The sequence below is a fragment of the Lepidochelys kempii genome, chromosome 2 (genome assembly GCF_965140265.1).
Source record: "Lepidochelys kempii isolate rLepKem1 chromosome 2, rLepKem1.hap2, whole genome shotgun sequence".
NCBI lineage: Eukaryota > Metazoa > Chordata > Testudines > Cheloniidae > Lepidochelys > Lepidochelys kempii.
The window spans coordinates 239,629,987-239,649,064 of NC_133257.1; the positions used below are offsets into that span (position 1 = coordinate 239,629,987).

A 19,078-nucleotide genomic window follows, 5' to 3' on the forward strand; every position below is an offset into this window, starting at 1 on the left:
CAGGGGGATGAGGTGGATGAGGCTTTCTTCCAGCAGCTCACGGAAGCTACTAGATCGCATGCCCTGGTTCTCATGGGTGACTTTAATTTTCCTGATATCTGCTGGGAGAGCAATACAGTGGTGCATAGACAATCCAGGAAGTTTTTGGAAAGCATAGGGGACAATTTCCTGGTGCAAGTGCTAGAGGAGCCAACTAGGGGGGGAGCTTTTCTTGACCTGCTGCTCACAAACAGGGAAGAATTAGTAGGGGAAGCAAAAGTGGATGGGAATCTGGGAGGCAGTGACCATGAGTTGGTTGAGTTCAGGATCCTGACACAGGGAAGAAAGGTAAGCAGCAGGATACGGACCCTGGACTTCAGGAAAGCAGACTTCAACTCCCTCAGGGAACGGATGGGTAGGATCCCCTGGGGGACTAACATGAAGGGGAAAGGAGTCCAGGAGAGCTGGCTGTATTTCAAGGAATCCCTGTTGAGGTTACAGGGACAAACCATCCCGATGTGTCGAAAGAATAGTAAATATGGCAGGCGACCAGCTTGGCTTAATGGTGACATCCTAGCGGATCTTAAGCATAAAAAAGAAGCTTACAAGAAGTGGAAGGTTGGACATACGACCAGGGAGGAGTATAAAAATATTGCTCGGGCATGTAGGAATGAAATTAGGAGAGCCAAATCTCACCTGGAGCTGCAGCTAGCGAGAGATGTTAAGAGTAACAAGAAGGGTTTCTTCAGGTATGTTGGCAACAAGAAGAAAGTCAAGGAAAGTGTGGGCCCCTTAATGAATGAGGGAGGCAACCTAGTGTCAGAGGATGTGGAAAAAGCTAATGCACTCAATGTTTTTTTTGCCTCTGTCTTCACGAACAAGGTCAGCTCCCAGACTGCTGCGCTGGGCATCACAACATGGGGAATAGATGTCCAGCCCTCTGTGGAGAAAGAGGTGGTTAGGGACTATTTAGAAAAGCTGGACGTGCACAAGTCCATGGGGCCGGATGAGTTGCATCCGAGAGTGCTAAAGGAACTGGCGGCTGTGATTGCAGAGCCATTGGCCATTATCTTTGAAAACTCGTGGTGAACGGGGGAAGTCCTGGATGACTGGAAAAAGGCTAATGTAGTGCCAATCTTTAAAAAAGGGAAGAAGGAGGATCCTGGGAACTACAGGCCAGTCAGCCTCACCTCAGTCCCTGGAAAAATCATGAAGCAGGTCCTCAAAGAATCAATCCTGAAGCACTTACATGAGAGGAAAGTGATCAGGAACAGTCAGCATGGATTCACCAAGGGAAGGTCATGCCTGACTAATCTAATCGCCTTCTATGATGAGATTACTGGTTCTGTGGATGAAGGGAAAGCAGTGGATGTATTGTATCTTGACTTTAGCAAAGCTTTTGACACGGTCTCCCACAGTATTCTTGTCAGCAAGTTAAAGAAGTACGGGCTGGATGAATGCACTATAAGGTGGGTAGAAAGTTGGCTAGATTGTCGGGCTCAATGGGTGGTGATCAATGGCTCCATGTCTAGTTGGCAGCCAGTGTCAAGTGGAGTGCCCCAGGGGTTGGTCCTGGGGCCGGTTTTGTTCAATATCTTCATAAATGATCTGGAGGATGGTGTGCATTGCACTCTCAGCAAATTTGCGGATGATACTAAACTGGGAGGAGTGGTAGACACGCTGGTGGGCAGGGATAGGATACAGAGGGACCTAGACAAATTGGAGGATTGGGCCAAAAGAAATTTGATGAGGTTCAATAAGGATAAGTGCAGGGTCCTGCACTTAGGACGGAAGAACCCAATGCACAGCTACAGACTAGGGACCGAATGGCTAGGCAGCAGTTCTGCGGAAAAGGACCTAGGGGTGACAGTGGACGAGAAGCTGGATATGAGTCAGCAGTGTGCCCTTGTTGCCAAGAAGGCCAATGGCATTTTGGGATGTATAAGTAGGGACATAGCGAGCAGATCGAGGGACGTGATCGTCCCCCTCTATTCAACATTGGTGAGACCTCATCTGGAGTACTGTGTCCAGTTTTGGGCCCCACTTTACAAGAAGGATGTGGATAAATTGGAAAGAGTCCAGCGAAGGGCAACAAAAATGATTAGGGGTCTGGAACACATGACTTATGAGGAGAGGCTGAGGGAACTGGGATTGTTTAGTCTGCGGAAGAGAAGAATGAGGGGGGATTTGATAGCTGCTTTCAGCTATCTGAGAGGTGGTTCCAGAGACGATGGTTCTAGACTATTCTCAGTGGCGGAAGAGGACAGGACAAGGAGTAATGGTCTCAAGTTGCAGTGGGGGAGGTTTAGGTTGGATATTAGGAAAAACTTTTTCACTAGGAGGGTGGTGAAACACTGGAATGCGTTGGCTAGGGAGGTGGTGGAATCTCCTTCCTTAGAAGTTTTTAAGGTCAGGCTTGACAAAGCCCTGGCTGGGATGATTTAATTGGGGATGGGTCCTGCTTTTGAGCAGGGGGTTGGACTAGATGACCTCCTGAGGTCCCTCCCAACCCTGAGATTCTATGATTCTCTGCAGCACAATCAACGTGTGGAGACAAAATGGCATCCTTCATGAAGCGTGACCTCTCAAGCACGATACGTGATAGGTCATGCCATACACAGGATGCAATGTTGTAGAGCTAGTCTTCCTCCAGCATATGCAGTAAAGAGCAGCACTTAAGTATAGTAGCAGAGGATGAAGGAAGGTAGCTGGTGAGCTGCAGCAGCAGGAGAGTAAAGGTAGCCCTAACCAGCCCTTCCTCCGATACCCACACCTAGAGCCCAGTCTCCTGTAGCATTCAATCTAAGGTAGTGAGGACTGACTGGTTTCTCTCAAGTGCAAGGGAACAAGTAACTGTAATGGCTGCTAGCAATAAGAGAAAAGTGAATGCAGAGAACAGAGCATTTCAAGGTAAATGGGAAGAAGTCTACTTGTTCATTGAATGTAATGGATCACCACAATGTCTCGTGCACTTGGAAGTGATAGCTGTGTTGAAGGAGTACAATATCAGTTGACATTAGAACACACTTCACAAGGCAAAATGCAAGAAGTACCCTGGAGAGTCACTCGCCGCTCTAGTTAAGGACTTGAAAAGTAAACTTCAAAAGCAGAGAAACATACTGATGAAACCTGCAGCTGTACTAACTTCCAGTCTGGCTGCCCCTTACAAGGTGTGCCTTGAGCTAGTGAAATGTAAAAAGCCTTTTAAGGATGGTAATGTGTAAAATGTATGCTATCAAGCTGGCTCATCCATTTGGGAATGGAAAAAATGAGAGAGAATTTTGAGTGTGTCATTGCCTCAGCATACAGTAGCGAGGAGAATAAGTGACATGAATGATCCTGTGTCCTCAAAATTGAAGACAGTTGGTGAAAATTGTAAGTGCTTTTCATTAGATTAGTTCCAGACAAGAGTGCTGACATCGGTGATATCAGACATTTATTGCTTTTCATCTGAACCATTGATGAGGATCTCTTCATGCATTAATAGTTACTGGAGCTAGTTCCAAACAAGTGCAGTACAAAGGGAACAGATATTTACTAGTTTCTGCTATGAGCAGATATGGTGGCTTCCAACAGTGCTGCTGCATTGTCACAGCTAGTGCACAAGCAACGATTGGCAGTAAAAGTGGATTTGTAGGTTTGCTGAGAGAAAATGGAATAGGAAATGGAGGAAGTTTGTGGGAAATCTGTTAAAATTAGTGTGTGATAACCAGTGTAATACAAACAGTCGTCATCATCTGTGGAGGAAACAGAGCACAGAGGCAGAAAAAAAATATCAGTTTCCTTGAGGAGTTGAATGCAGAATGTGGGATTTGCATCGCCGGTCACAAGTTCAGTAGCTGAGTGGGGGACAGTACCTGCAACTTTTTTTTTTCCACTCAGAAAGGAGATTCTTGCTGTTCTGAAAAAAGAAAAAGTAAGCAATGCTGACCAGTGTCGAGCAGTTGGAAGACTGAGCATTTCTCTGCTCACTGGCCTTCCTAACAGACAGAACCAGCTCATCTCAATTCACTCAGTCTCCAGCAGCAAGGTAGAGATCAGAATATTTCTACACTTTTATGGGCCATGTTGACGCATTCCACAGAAAGCTTGGTATCTTCAGAAGAATGGCATCACCCATTTTCCATCATGCAAGGATCTCTCAACTGAGACAGTGGTTGTTGGTTTTCGCAGCTTCTTGACAATTATATTGGCTATCTCAGCAGAGTTCAGTACCAGATTTGCAGATTTCAAGAGTTTTGAGATCCAGCATTCAACTGTTCAACAATCCAGTGGAGGTACTAGTTGAGCAGCAACCACAAGATCTTTAGCTAGAGCTGTGTGAATGGCAGATTTATCCTTGGTTTCTTTCAGAGAAGAATGGAGTATGTGAAAACTTCTGGAAACTTGTCCCTGGTTCAGAGGCTTCTTGTGCTGAAGCTGGGCTCAATATTGGGAAGCACATACACTTGCAAAAGCACATTCTGTCATGAAATAACATGTGAAGTCAAAACATGGCAAGATGTTGGATACTGAATATTGATACTAACATTGGAATTGTAGTGCAAGGGGAAAAAAATTCCTTAGAGTTCTCACTGAGATGTGCTATTCTCTGATACTCATTTTATTTTAATGTTTTTTATGGCTAAAATAAATTCTGACCTTAATAAAAAGCTGATTCTAAAATCTGGAATTATATTTTTGTATATGACCCACCAAGGTGCCCCAAACCTAGCATCTGGCCCACAGCATTGAAAAGATTGCACCACACTCTGAATATTTTATCTAAGTTGCCATGTGTCTTGTTGTCAAAATGTCTGGCTGCCCAGCCAGTTAACATTTCTATTGAACTCCGAACAAACATAATTGTGGAGAGGTCTGTGGAAGAGGCACAAACAGAGAAAGGAGGGGAAGGAGAGGGAGCTTCCAATCCTTATGTTAGCTGCTTCTTACCCTGTAATTCCTCTTGCTACTGGTGGATGATTTTTTATCTTTTCAGATAAATTCTTAGTTACATGGAATTCCTTCCCTGTCTCCCTGCCTCTATAGTCACTCTATTGGTCCCTTAAAAGTATTGAATTGTGTTTAATTCATTCAGTATTGTCAACACAAGCATTCAAAAATCATGAGTCAGACTCTTTTTAAAAAAAAAAACGTGATTATCTATATATATATATAAATGGGGTTTTTCTATTTTTCTTTCTGGTTTCAGAGCCTGTAGGGTGCATTCATTTCAAGTTTTCAAGCTTTTCTCTGTAATTGTGAGGGCTAGAAAAAAATTTAAATGAAAGCTGATGTTCTCATGCCATTGTTTGATTACAGCAGCTGGGTTTCTAAGAAAAGCACCAAATAGCACAAGAGTGGCAATAAAATTGATTGTTGGCAATGCTGTTCTTTGGTGTGTCCTGTTCATGATTTCTATGTAACACAAATCCCAAAAATGTTAGCTTCTTTTTAAGGTAACTTGATTTGTAGAAACTGAACTTATTCCCTGATCTGAATCAGCTAAGAGGAGGGAGAAATTTATGGTGGCTTTTTTTCCTACTTAATGTACCTTCTTCCCCAGTCTCCTGTATGGATGGAGGGCACTGAAATAATTCCTGCTCATAGCTGTTTCTAATCACTGAAGCTACTGAATGTCTCTCCCTTAAAGCAAACTGGCAAAAGCTCCATGTGGGTGAGACAAACGGCATTTGAATGATCACAGAATGAAATTATTCAAAAGAACAAGCTGGAGCAGATCCCAAAGTGATCAGCCTCTAGAGACAAGGCTGCTAAGCCAGCTTGGAGAATGTACAGCTAGAGACTGAATTAAAAATCGTTAAACTCGGAGGTTAAAAATTCTATTTATAATCCACTGTGCTACTTAGGAATTCACATTTGGAAGCTTCTCACAGAAATCAGTCAAACAGATTACCAGGAAATATTTCAGCAGTACAATAATTTAGAAAATTTAAACCACCTAAAGTTTTAACGTTATTAATCAATTTGTTTATTTTTATTAAAACTAGGCTAATTGTCTTGCAGTGAATGTTGTCAATTTCCTGAACCAAAATATGCCATTGACTGAAATTTCATCTTACTACTGTAATAGGGTAGCAAAACAATAAAGCTTTTTAAGGAACAGGGTCCCTGGGCTGTAGCATCTATGGGTGTCCATTTGTAACATGTATCTCTTTTCTCTCAATTTAAAGGATAGTGGTTGCATTCATTGGTACATATTGCAGAGTTTACAGCAGTTAAAATCTATTTCTTCATTTCTCAAAAAAGCAGAAAATGGCAGACAGCCATGAGAGTCAAATGACTATTGAAGAAAGAAAACACCTGATTACTGTTCGGGAGGAAGCCTGGAAGACAAAGGGTAAAGGAGCAGCCAATGACTCTAGCCAATTCACTGTAGCTGGCCGAATGGTAAAAAAAGGTCTGTAAAGAAATCATCTGCAGAAAAATAAGCAATTGCTTCTCTATCTGATCAAAATAAAGGGCTAATATTAAACAGAAACAGTATTCGTGTTTAGCAAGAGAGGACTGTTTATCTTCAGCCAAGTGTCATTGTGCTGTTTGTTGTAACTTCCAGTGGGTGCTTCTGTTGGTCATTTTGTTCTGCATTGTTTGCAGTTGCATCCAGTTATTATGAAGCTCAATAGTAAATTGTTTGTACACTCATACTAATGTTCAGTTTTTGTCTCCAGTCCTACCCAGGGGGCACAACTGGATTTTCCTTTATTACAGAACTCTCATTTGACAATGGAAGCACTCTGTCTCAATAAGAACTGAGAGAGTTCGCTATTGACCTGTAACTGACTTCTTTTTGCAAGTCGCTCTCAAAATATTTAGCAAATGTACATTTACTGATTTAATTTTTTTTGAGAGAGAGAGAGAGTTGTGTTTAGGCTAGGAAACAGAATTCACCAGTAACTTTACTGTTATGCTGGTATCCTTGAGATACAATAATCAGCTGAAGGCTTTACAGCAGATTTTCTGCACAGAACAAATATTGAGGTCTCTGAGAATCATAGACTCAGCCAACCACAAAACCCTTGTTTTTTATCCTAAATGGTATAGCGGTCTGTATAGTGTGTCCATTTCAAGGTCAAAATATCAAGAAAGGCTCACCATCTTAAGTCAGTGGACCTAGAAGGGTCGCCTGTGTTGTGGGAATGGATGTCTAGCATTGGGATGGTGGGAGTTACTTCATCTAAAAGGGTCTCAAAATTTGTGGATGTAGCAGTAGCCAGTGGTGACAATAGATGCTGGTCCCTGCCATGCTAATTTTCTGCCATCCTGACCATGTTGTGTGACCAGGGCCAGAAATATCACTCTTGTTAGCATTCCTGTGTGTCACCCATATTAAAGAGCAGGCCACATCTTAACAGAAAACAGAACTGATCTCAGGGACAGAGCTGGGTGAATAACTGACTTTTTAGTTTGTTTTTCATTGGCAGTTCTGAAAAATCAACAAACACTCAGTTTGGGTGAAATGGAAAAATGTGTTTGACCTGAAAGGAAACATTTTGTTTTCGGTTTTTGGGAACTTTTGTAATGTAAAAGCAAGGGAGGGGTTTGGGCTTGGGCTTGGCACTCCCATGTTGTGGGGGAGTGCCCTAACCACTGTGCTTTGCGCTCATCTAGCATGGGTCTGTGGAAAAGTTGCTACTTCAGTACATCCCCTCCTAGCTAGCTGTGGCACTTGTACTTCGGTTTTCCCCTACTGTCCTTCAGCCTACTCAGGCTGTAGAGGTCTCCTAGCCCTCTGGCCAAACTACTTCATAGGCCAGGGCCCCACAGGGGTCCAGCCCAGGCCTGTGCATATACATCGCAATTTTTAGTCCTGCAGCCTGAGCCCTGTGAGCCTGAATCAGCTTACCTGGGCCGCCTGCGGGTTTTTTATCCCTATGTAGACATATCCAGAGTGCTTTATTGAAGTCCAGCAGAAATACTCAAAATGATGGAATATTCAATCCACCTGGGCTCAGTAGACCACCTCTTCCTGCAGGCATGCCTTGACCACGGTAATCATAAAATCTCAGGATTGGAAGGGACCTCAGGAGGTCATCTAGTCCAACCCCCTGCTCAAAGCAGGACCAATCCCCAACTAAATCATCCCAGCCAGGGCTTTGTCAGTCCTGACCTTAAAAATATCTAAGGAAGAACATTCCACCACCTCCCTAGGTAACGCATTCCAGTGTTTCACCACCCTCCTAGTGAAAAAGTTTTTCCTAATATCCATCCTAAACCTCCCACACTGCAACTTGAGACCATTACTCCTCATTCTGTCATCTGCTACCACTGAGAACAGCCTAGATCCATCCTCTTTGGAACCCCCTTTCAGGTAGTTGAAAGCAGCTATCAAATCCCCCCCCCCCCCCATTCTTCTCTTCCGCAGACTAAACAATCCCAGTTCCCTCAGCCTCTCCTCATTAGTCATGTGTTCCAGTCCCCTAATCATTTTTGTTGCCCTTCGCTGGACGTTTTCCAATTTTTCCACATCCTTCTTGTAGTGTGGGGCCCAAAACTGGACACAGTACTCCAGATGAGGCCTCACCAGTGTCGAATAGAGGGGAACGATCACATCCCTCGATCTGCTGGCAATGCCCCTACTTATACATCCCAAAACGCCATTGGCCTTCTTGGCAACAAGGGCACACTGTTGACTCATAACCAGCTTCTCGTACACTGTAACCACTAGGTCCTTTTCTGCAGAACTGCTGCCTAGCCATTTGGTCCCTAGTCTGTAGCGGTGTATTGGATTCTTCTGTCCTAAGAGCAGGACTCTGCACTTGTCCCTGTTGAACCTCATCAGATTTCTTTTGGCCCAATCCTCCAATTTGTCTAGGTCCCTCTGTATCCTATCCCTACCCTCCAGCGTATCTACCTCTCCTCCCAGTTTAGTGTCATCTGCAGACTTGCTGAGGGTGCAATCCATGCCATCCTCCAGATCATTAATGAAGATATTGAACAAAACCGGCCTGAGGACCGACCCTTGGGGCACTCCACTTGATACCGGCTGCCAACTAGACATGGAGCCATTGATCACTACCCGTTGAGCCCGACAATCTAGCCAACTTTCTATCCACCTTATAGTCCATTCATCCAGCTCATACTTCTTTAACTTGCTGGCAAGAATACTGTGGGAGACCGTGTCAAAAGCTTTGCTAAAGTCAAGGAACAACACGTCCACTGCTTTCCCCTCATCCACAGAGCCAGTTCTCTCATCATAGAAGGCAATTAGATTAGTCAGGCATGACTTGCCCTTGGTGAATCCATGCTGACTGTTCCTGATCATTTTCCTCTCCTCTAAGTGCTTCAGAATTGATTCCTTGAGGACCTGCTCCATGATTTTTCCAGGGACTGAGGTGAGGCTGACTGGCCTGTAGTTCCCAGGATCCTCCTCCTTCCCTTTTTTAAAGAGGGGCACTACATTAGCCTTTTTCCAGTCGTCCGGGACTTCTCTGGGTCAGCATGAGTTTTCAAAGATAATGGCCAATGGCTCTGCAATCACATCCGCCAACTCCTTTAGCACTCTCGGATGCAGCGCATCCATCCCCTTGGACTTGTGCTCGTCCAGCTTTTCTAAATAGTCCCAAACCACTTCTTTCTCCACAGAGGCTGGTCACCTCCTCCCCATGCTGTGCTGCCCAGTGCAGCAGTCTGGGAGCTGATCTTGTTCGTGAAGACAGAGGCAAAAAAAGCATTGAGTACATTAGCTTTTTCCACATCCTCTGTAACTAGGTTGCCTCCCTCATTCAGTAAGGGGCCCACACTTTCCTTGACTTTCTTCTTGTTGCTAACATCCCTGAAGAAACCCTTCTTGTTACTTTTAACATCTCTTGCTAGCTGCAACTCCAGGTGTGATTTGGCCTTCCTGATTTCACTCCTGCATCCCCGAGCAATATTTTTATACTCTTCCCTGGTCATTTGTCCAATCTTCCACTTCTTGTAAGCTTCTTTTTTTGTGTTCAAGATCAGCAAGGATTTCACTGTCAAGCCAAGCTGGTCACCTGCCATATTTACTGTTCTTTCTACACATCGGGATGGTAATTTGTCCCTACACGTAGTTCCATGCCCCTAGAGGCTAGCACGTTCTTCCCTTTTTTTTCAGAGGTTCAGGCAGGCTTTCACTCTTCGGGGTTCCAGCTCACCCTGCAGGTAGCCTGTGTGCTCTTTTTCCCTTTCTGCTTCCCAGCCTCCTTTCAGTCTGTTTGCCAGAAAATAGGCACTTCCTCCTCCTCTCCTCTGGTTATCCCCCTGTCTAACTGGACTCACCTAGCTCTTTATGAGAATACCCTGCTGGGTCCAATAAATAAGTTGAGCTACCTGTTCTCCAGTCAACTTGATCTGTCACAGGCTGGACCATTAACGGCCAGCCAGCCTGTGTTGGTGTCATTCTCAGTCTCTCTTGTTGAAGCAGTTCTGTCTGGTATAAAATACCTGAATAGTCACTGAGCCAGAGAGCATGAATGACCCTTAGGTTAGTAGTTAGGGCTCTCATCTGGGAGGTGGGAGACACAAGTTCAGATCCCTGCTCAACATCAGACAGAGGGGGGAATTGAACCAAGGTCTCATACATCCCCCGTGAGTGCTCTAACCACTGGGGTAGGTGGTGGTGGTTTCTTTGCTCACTGGAGCAACCAGAAGAAGCTCTTCATCTCTATGCCAAAAATGTAACTGACAGCAAAACCATGGAGTACACTCACAATGCAAGGTTGGAAGGTTCCACCTGTTGATGTTGGGAAAGCAGGGGTGCAACCTCCAAACTTCTCTAGCTTTGGACTTAATTGTCCAGTTCTGCACTAGGAACTTTAGATCCAAAAGTAAAATACTGCATGATGGTATATTTAAAAATTAAAAAAACAAACAGTAGATTCCTTGAATAGACAACTCAAGTTTCGTTTAGAATATGTTAATTTTAAAAGTAACTGAATTACATGGGATCATTTCAAACTTCCTGAAATCTTTAGTCATTTGAACCAGGAAATAAAATGATATTCCTTCTTTCCACTAGGGTCTAAGATTGAAAATGATAATGCCTTGATTCATAGAATTAGTACTTTAATGACATGACAGATTGTTTTCAACACACAGTGGCAAAGACAAACTGTCACACTGAAGAGCTGCTAGAAGGTCCGAATAAGATTTCTGATATTTTCTTATTTCTTTTTCAATTATGATAATGACAACAATTTGTAGGGTCAAACTCAAAGTTCTGTCCTTCAATTTAAAAAGTGCTAATTTCATAAGCCAGAAGGTACCATTATTATGATCATCTAGTCTGACCTTTTGTATCACACAGGCTGTAAAATTTCACCAAGTAGTTCCTGCACCATACCCAGAACTTCTAGTAGGGCTGAAGTCGTGGAGGTCACGTATAATCCATGACCAACTTGTAGCCTTAGTTATACCCATAGTACACTTGACAAAAATGATTAGGGGTCTAGAACACATGACTTATGAGGAGAGGCTGAGGGAGCTGGGATTGTTTAGCCTGCAGAAGAGAAGAATGAGGGGGGATTTGATAGCTGCTTTCAACTACCTGAAAGGGGGTTCCAAAGACGATGGCTCTAGACTGTTCTCAATGGTAGCAGATGACAGAACGAGGAGTAATGGTCTCAAGTTGCAGTGGGGGAGGTTTAGATTGGATATTAGGAAAAACTTTTTCACTAACAGGGTGGTGAAACACTGGAATGTGTTACCTAGGGAGGTGGTAGAATCTCCTTCCTTAGAGGTTTTTAAGGTCAGCCTTGACAAAGCCCTGGCTGGGATGATTTAACTGGGAATTGGTCCTGCTTCGAGCAGGGGGTTGGACTAGATGACCTTCAGGGGTCCCTTCCAACCCTGATATTCTATGATTCTATGAAACCAGGAAAATTACTTTGGTGGCAGCATTCTATATGTATTTAAGGACGAAAGTTGCAAACATCAAAGCCAGAGAGAAGGTTGCAAGCCTCAAGAGGGGAGAGAATTAGGGGCTGAACAAGATTTTAGTGAGCAGGGGCAGAAAGGAAAAGTCAGGTCCTGGAGACATGATGTAGATAGGTGTCTACCAAATCCACAGCTGTGAAAATCGCATCACAAACCATGAAATCTGGTCTCCTCTGTGAAATCTGGTCTTTTGTGTACTTTTATACTATAGGGTAAAAGTTCACAGTATTTCTCAAACTGTGGAATCCAACTCAAAAGGGGGTTATAAGCCCACTGTAAGGGGGTCACAGCATTCCCACTCCTACCTCTGAGCTGTCCTCACAGCTGAGCGACTGGCAGCCACCAGCAGCAGCACAGAAGCAAGGGTGGCATGGTATTGTATTGCCACCCCTATGTCTGCACTGCTGCTGCTGGCAGCTGCACTGCCCCTAGAGCTGGGCACCCGGCCAACAGCCGCCACTTTCCAGCCGTTATAAAGGAGGTACTACCACCTCCCCCGGTGTTCTGATGCTCCTCTGTTTCAGCAAATTCGTGTCAAATTTATGTATTGTTTCAGCTCAACCAAAACAGCATTTTTTGCTGAATAAACTATTCATCTGAAAAATTTCATCCGACCCTTCTCGTTGGCCATTTCCTTGTCCTATTTGTGATCTTCTCCACACACCCTACTATATGTGATCATGTAACGTCTTTGTGGGAATTGCATTAGGTGTTTAATGAAGAAGTAACATTAGGAAAGTATTTAATGTATTTCTATCTGCTGGTAATCAGGGAGCCGGTGCCATGTGACTTACCATATCTCTGTGGGCCTTCAGCACGTCCTCAGTGGGACACACACTGAAGGCTGAGAACCTAAGCCAAACATCCCTAAATGCTTGAGGCTAGCAGTTACTCTTTAGAAAAGAGAGAGAGAAGAAAACAAAACAATTGTGTTGGGGGAGGGAACTGGTCAGTTGCTGTGGATGTCAGTGTTGTGGAGGAAGCTGGAGAGCCACTGACATCAGTACTGGTTAGAAGTAGTCTGGGCTGGATTTTATTTACATATAGGCACCATTTGTGTATTGCCTAGATGAAGGAATTATCAAAGATCAGATTTAAATTAAATGGCAAGGTAAAGATGCAACAAAACATACAAAATCAAATGACTAGTATTTTCCTTCAGTCTTAATCACTTTGTGGTTGAAGATTCTTGTGTCTCCAAATTGGCAAATGAACGTTTTTCACCCTCTCTGCTCTCTGCACTGATTTGTTCATGCAGCAGGGGGAGTTGTGTGATCAGTCCAGGCACTCTCTCCCCTATACTCCAATGGCCAGAGGCTTTACCAGCTACTTTAAAATCTGCCCCGAGCTCAGGCCTCTTAATTAGTAGCAAAATGTGTCTTCGTTAATAAGCTGCCCAATTGTGTTCTATTTTCACTTCAATGTTTGGTAATTACTGCATGCTAGGGCCTGCTCCAGGGTGATGTGCCTTTCATAAAAAATAATGAAAAGAGTTGTTAAACTGATGCAGCTTCAATTTATGTTTTCTGAGGAAAACAGTAAAGTTTCCAAAACAAGACTTAAACTTGAGCTCCTCGGTAATTAACAGACAGTTACTACATAGAAAAATAGTCGTTACATTTTTAAAAGGTATTTAAGATTTTTCTTCTTCACTGTTAAAGCTAAGGAATGAGGGATACAATTCAGTGTTGCAATGTACTATCCCAACCAAGGCAGCGTACCTTAATCCTGAATAGTGTCACTTCTTACTGAATCTCCATATGTTCATTTAAAAAAAAATGTTCTAAATTTATGTACTGAGTTTAATTTGTTCTGGTCAAACTTGTGCTAGTTATTAGGGAAGAGAGAATAGTGCATATTGAATTGGGACTGGGGTTTGAAATATACAGGATGCAGCCCCTGAATCTGAGTCTACTGCTCTGCGTCCCCTGTAACTCCTGTCTTCACACCTGCATATGCAAGCCAGGGGGCCCCATGGACTTTGGCTGCTGGTGGGAATGGGGGAGGGAATTCTCTTGACAATTCAAGCCTTTCTTTTTGCTACCTTGCTTAATAGATTTGTGAAGATTCTTTCCATAGATTATGTTCTGAGCACGAGCTCAGTAGATTCCCTGCAAATCATTTGTTTTTTCACAAAAACATTACAAGTGTCTGAGTGATATGCACAATGGTACATACAATCCAAACCATATAAATTTTAAAATAAGCACAAAGGGTTGTTTTAATAGAAAACCCATTTCCCACACTAGGTTACTTTAACAGGCATTAGTTTGTAAGAATAAAGCCTCATAGTTTGTAATGGATGTGGCAATCTGAAAGACTCTGCTCTATTCTGCAGGCTTGGCATCACCTACTGCCATAACTCCAGTGACCTCCCCTTTCTGTAACAGGCTGAAGTCTACCACTCCAGTTTCAAAGCCTCTGGAAGGTAGGTAATCAGAAATAGCTGAAAATTATGATAAGGCTTTTATAGATGTTTAATCACACTGTAACTATTTTTAATATTTTCATACTGCTTAGAAATAGAAGCCAGGCCTGATATGCAATTAGAATCAGACATGAAGCTAGACAAGCTGGAAACATTCTTGGGAAGGCTGAATAACAAAGGTATGTAAGAGTAATTTGAGAATGTAATAGACTCTATACCTGATTTTTCAAATCAGTTAATGTATTTTAGTTACAGTACCTGGTAGCAGAACGTTGTGTACTTGTATTGTTCATTTCACCAAGACCATAGTGAAGGTTGTACACTTCTTTTCGTGATTCAGTCTTTGCAAAATTTTGTTAGTCACCACCTGCTATTTGTTTTGTAGACAACAAAAAGCCTTTTTAAAAACTGTAATTCTTGTTTTGTACTGTCTCATCCCCACACACATACCCCACATCTTTTCCCATTACGTTCTTGCTTCTAGTTAGTGCTTAATTTGTAATGAAAGACATGCCAGGGCTCAAGCAATTTTTTTACATTCATAACTGATACAACAAGCCCAGAGGTGCCGAGGCTATGAATTGCCAAGCTTAGAGGTGCCAAGGCTCAGCCCTGGCAAACCCTGGCACAAATTAAGAACTGCTTCTAGCAAATTATTCCGATAACATTATAAAGTCGTATCATCACTTCGGACCTTGGTCAAGAATCTATCACTACTTATGATAATCTGGCTTCAAATGCTGGTTCATTGTTTTAATCATACTAATATCAAACCCGTGCATTGGTCATCTTCCCCACCCTCTTCATTGAAGTAATATTTAAAAATCTTTTTCTAGTGCCTTTTTATAATTCACTTTATAACTTAGTTTATAACCAAAAAGACACCAAGTTGTCCCCACATCTAGACATTTCAAGTTTTCCCATCTTTGTTTTGGGACCAAGACCTTATTTTCGTATTTGGCATTGTGTCAAGCATGTCAGAAATAAATAAGAGTGTTTACTGTTCAGTGGAGGAGGTTAAAATGAGCAATTCAATGTGGTGAGGCACTAAAATAAGATCTGGATTGTGCCACTCTTATTAATGCTGAGTAGTGTCTTTCCCTACAAGTAACCCTGATACATTACTTGAGGTGAGGATGGCAGAATTTGGCCTTCATTCTTTAGTGTAGGAAATTCATGCTACTGAGCACCACAGGCCCTGCATGTATCACCATTGTGTCAAGCTATCTAATAATTTTAGGCTAGCTTTTAAATTTTCTCTCTGTTTAAAAAAAAAATGCACAGAAAAACAAAAGACTGCCACACACAACTTTAAGGTGAGAAACCCAGCATGGTATTTAAGAGAATCTTTCTTTTTTCTGTATTTGCAGTTGGTGGGATGCAAGAAACCGTGCTAACAGTCACAGGAAAATCGGTGAAAGAGGTGATGAAGCTGGATGATGATGAAACCTTTTCCAAATTTTACCGTCACATGGATTGCCCCACTTACACAGTGCCTTTGGAGCTTGATGAGGACTTTGATGCCATCTTTGATCCTTATGCACCAAAGTGAGCTCCTTCTCTTTCACTATTCTGAATGAATAAATACAAATTTTTCCATGATGTCTTACAAATGGCCGTTGGTCTCCCCTTTTTGCCACTCCCCTCCCCTCCCACCTTTACCCCAACAGGAGAAACCTTCCAACTTAACCAAATCTTTGCCCAAAGTTGCATAACTTTAATCACAGATATGCAGAGCTCGACAAAATGTTCAGTTGTAGAAATTGTTTTGTAGAGGTCTATTAACAGTGGTCACATCCCATTCTTCTCTGGGTTTCTGGAATACCCCTACACATGCACCAATGAGCTGACTTTTTAGCTTTAAATATCATCCCAGTACAGAGCAAGTCTGTAATCATTAGTGGATTTTGACTGAGACCAATTATGTCATCTGAAGATTATAAAACTTTCATTTGCTGCTTAGGTTAATTTCTTCTGTAACAGAGCACAAACGTGCCGTGAGACCTACGCGCAGAGCTCAGGCTTCAAGGAACCCCCTGAAATTGCTGGCAGCAAGAGAGGACATTCTTCATGAATACACTGAACAAAGATTAAATATTGCCTTCATGGAATCAAAGCGAATGAAAGTAGAAAAAAGTAAGTCAATTTGATGGCTCTTATGTGCCAGTATCTTTCTAGTAGTGAAGCGCTAAAAAAAACATAGGCATAACTCTCTCTGAGAATTCATCATTCGGATTTCAGTTAGAAGGCTGAACATCGGTAAAATATTGAACCCCAGTGGAACAAGAAAGAACTGATGCATTTGGATCCTTGAGGGAAGGTTACCTTCTTCAGTACTCTGACACCAACTTTTCCAGTCTATTCAACCAGTGAAGAGAGAGCAACACTGAGTTTTTGAGAGATTGGGTCAAGTTGCGGGAGAGAGGATGAACATGCCACTAGCAGCTAAGGAGCAGATAAAATGGGTGTTTAGTATGATGACAAACTATTCTTCTGTTGGGAAAAGAGAGCAAGTCTAGTTTAGAAATAGACCAACTTTTGTTCTTGTAAATTGCCCTCAATCTCATGGCCATAATTATCCCTCACGAATTCAAAATTGACCTTGTAACTCCAAACCATTAGCTTCCCTACAGAGTAATTGTATTCTGGCAGTAACTTGCAGTGAAGTGGATTAGTGACGTGTTCTCATGATAACCACAGTATTAACAAGTCACAGTAGTGTAATGTTTCTTCAAAGTTTATTTGGCAAACCGTCATAACAGTGCATTGATTAAGAGTTTCCCTTTTGCCACTGCAGTGAAGAGAACTAACCTTTATGTTGCCTGTATTGATGAAAACAAATTCTGTGTAGTATTGTACTTTTCAGTGTTATACTAAACAATCTGTTCCACCTTGTATTTAGCTGTGACACTCTGAGTAACTTTCCCAGACCTGAAGAAGAGCTCTGTGCAGCTCAGACGCTTGTCTCTTTCACCAACAGAAGTTGGTCCAATGAAAGATCTTAGCTCACCCACCTTGTCTCTCTAGTATTGTGGTGTAATGTAAAGAGAAGCATTAATATGAATTAAAAACTTCTGAAATCATCATTTGCTTTGGTTGAGAGAGAGTCATTAATTGTGAAGAATTGAGTTTCTTTTAAAACTTTACAATAAGCTGACTCTGAGAATTTGGTGTGTGTAAATGTCTGTTGTATCACAATGCTGAGATAAATTTGCGGGGAATTGCAACTTATTAGTCTTGGCTTCTCTCTCGGCACCATTAATCATTTATATTTACATCACAAATGTACACTGCACTTCCCAAAATATTGAGTAAGATATTTCTTAAGTTGGAATTTCTGAAAATAAAATATGTTTGGTAAACTGATCATTGACAGTTCACTGTGGGATGATATCTAGAAACTTGCCTAACGATTAAGACAAGCAGAGTCTTTGGACTAACTGTTAACTTAAATTCAACCTGTTTTTTGTTGTCTTTTTCAGTGGCAACAACAAAAAAAGCTGAAAATGAGCCATGCAAGAAAAAAACTCATAAAATATAGAAACGAAACATAATGTGTTTTTTTTGTTTTTGTTTTTTGCTTTTTGTGTCTCCTGTTTGGTTTTTTTGTTTTGTTTTGTGTGTGTAAGTGTCTACAAACTCAAATTTCTCAGAAGTAGCACTTGCTGGCTTAGCAAGCAAAGAAAACTTCAGCAGCGTCAGTCTACGAAGTGTCAATCTAACTGAACAAAACTCCAACAACAGTGCTGTACCATACAAGAAACTGATGCTGTTGCAAATTAAAGGTATGCAAGAAGTTTTTATATTACCAATACGTATTCATTATGGTAATATCCAAAGGCTCCTGTAGAAATTGGGGCCCCACTATATTGACAAAAAAAAAACCCTTGCCCTGAAAAGTTTACAATCTAAAAGATTCAGGAACAAGTGAATGTTAAGAGTCATGGATATAACATGCCACGTAAATGAACATGGTGGTGACTGGCATGACTTTGGTAAGGAAAGAGGAGAGGATAAACTTCAGAATTTCAGTTTTTCTATCCTGTGGAGTTTTATTTAATTTTTTTGCTTTATCTCCCTAATATTTGCCTCCATTCTAGTACCCATTACTATCCACTTTCCACTTGCAGTAAGAATACCATAATGCCATTTCAGTTATTCTTGCAACACATTGTTACTGTGTTTAATCTCTGCCAAATACTACTTGTTTGGCAAGTCAGAATCTTTAAAACTTGTTATTGATTATATAATAGTCTAGTAAGGCAATAAAGCAGTTTCACAAATGGAAAAGGCTATGGATTTTGGCTGCTTTTTATGCCATTTATTATTATTCTTTTTTTCTCCAGTGGCGTATAAAATTGTCAAGGCAGGAACAAGTGGCAATATAGAAATATCAGTTAATATAAGGAAACAAACTGTTTTCCCCAAGCATGAATCCTGTGCTGTTCTTTATTCATTCTTCTAATGAAAGACTTTTGGAAATGGATTATTAGTGCAATGGGATCAAGTTTATCTTTCATTCAAAATAACTAGGTCTTCAAAGATTGATGGCAGTATTTTTAGGAATATAATTATCCTGGTTTTCTATTTTAGGAAGAAGACATGTTCAGACAAGATTAGTTGAACCAAGGGCTTCATCACTGAACAGTGGTGACTGCTTCCTGTTGTTAACTCCACATTACTGTTTCCTGTGGGTAGGAGAGTTTGCAAACGTCATAGAAAAAGCTAAGGTTAGTCCACTAAAATGAGATCTCACAAGCCATTTCCTCC

The 19,078-nt window shown here is 41.9% G+C and overlaps 1 protein-coding gene across 16 annotated transcripts in view; it reads left to right on the forward strand.

Moving 5' to 3' along the window:
• Window positions 1–19,078, forward strand: part of SVIL (supervillin) — a 222,638-nt gene that overhangs the window by 179,925 nt on the left and 23,635 nt on the right. For 11 of the 16 annotated variants that reach the window (XM_073334383.1, XM_073334384.1, XM_073334375.1 and 8 more), the window contains 7 exons: window positions 6,229–6,379; window positions 14,219–14,308; window positions 14,401–14,487; window positions 15,679–15,856; window positions 16,272–16,444; window positions 17,938–18,093; window positions 18,902–19,038. In XM_073334383.1, coding sequence (XP_073190484.1) covers window positions 6,229–6,379; window positions 14,219–14,308; window positions 14,401–14,487; window positions 15,679–15,856; window positions 16,272–16,444; window positions 17,938–18,093; window positions 18,902–19,038 — 972 coding nt within the window. The remainder of the gene's footprint in view (window positions 1–6,228; window positions 6,380–14,218; window positions 14,309–14,400; window positions 14,488–15,678; window positions 15,857–16,271; window positions 16,445–17,937; window positions 18,094–18,901; window positions 19,039–19,078) is intronic. The other 5 variants (XM_073334377.1, XM_073334379.1, XM_073334392.1 and 2 more) reach the window with 1 other exon arrangement.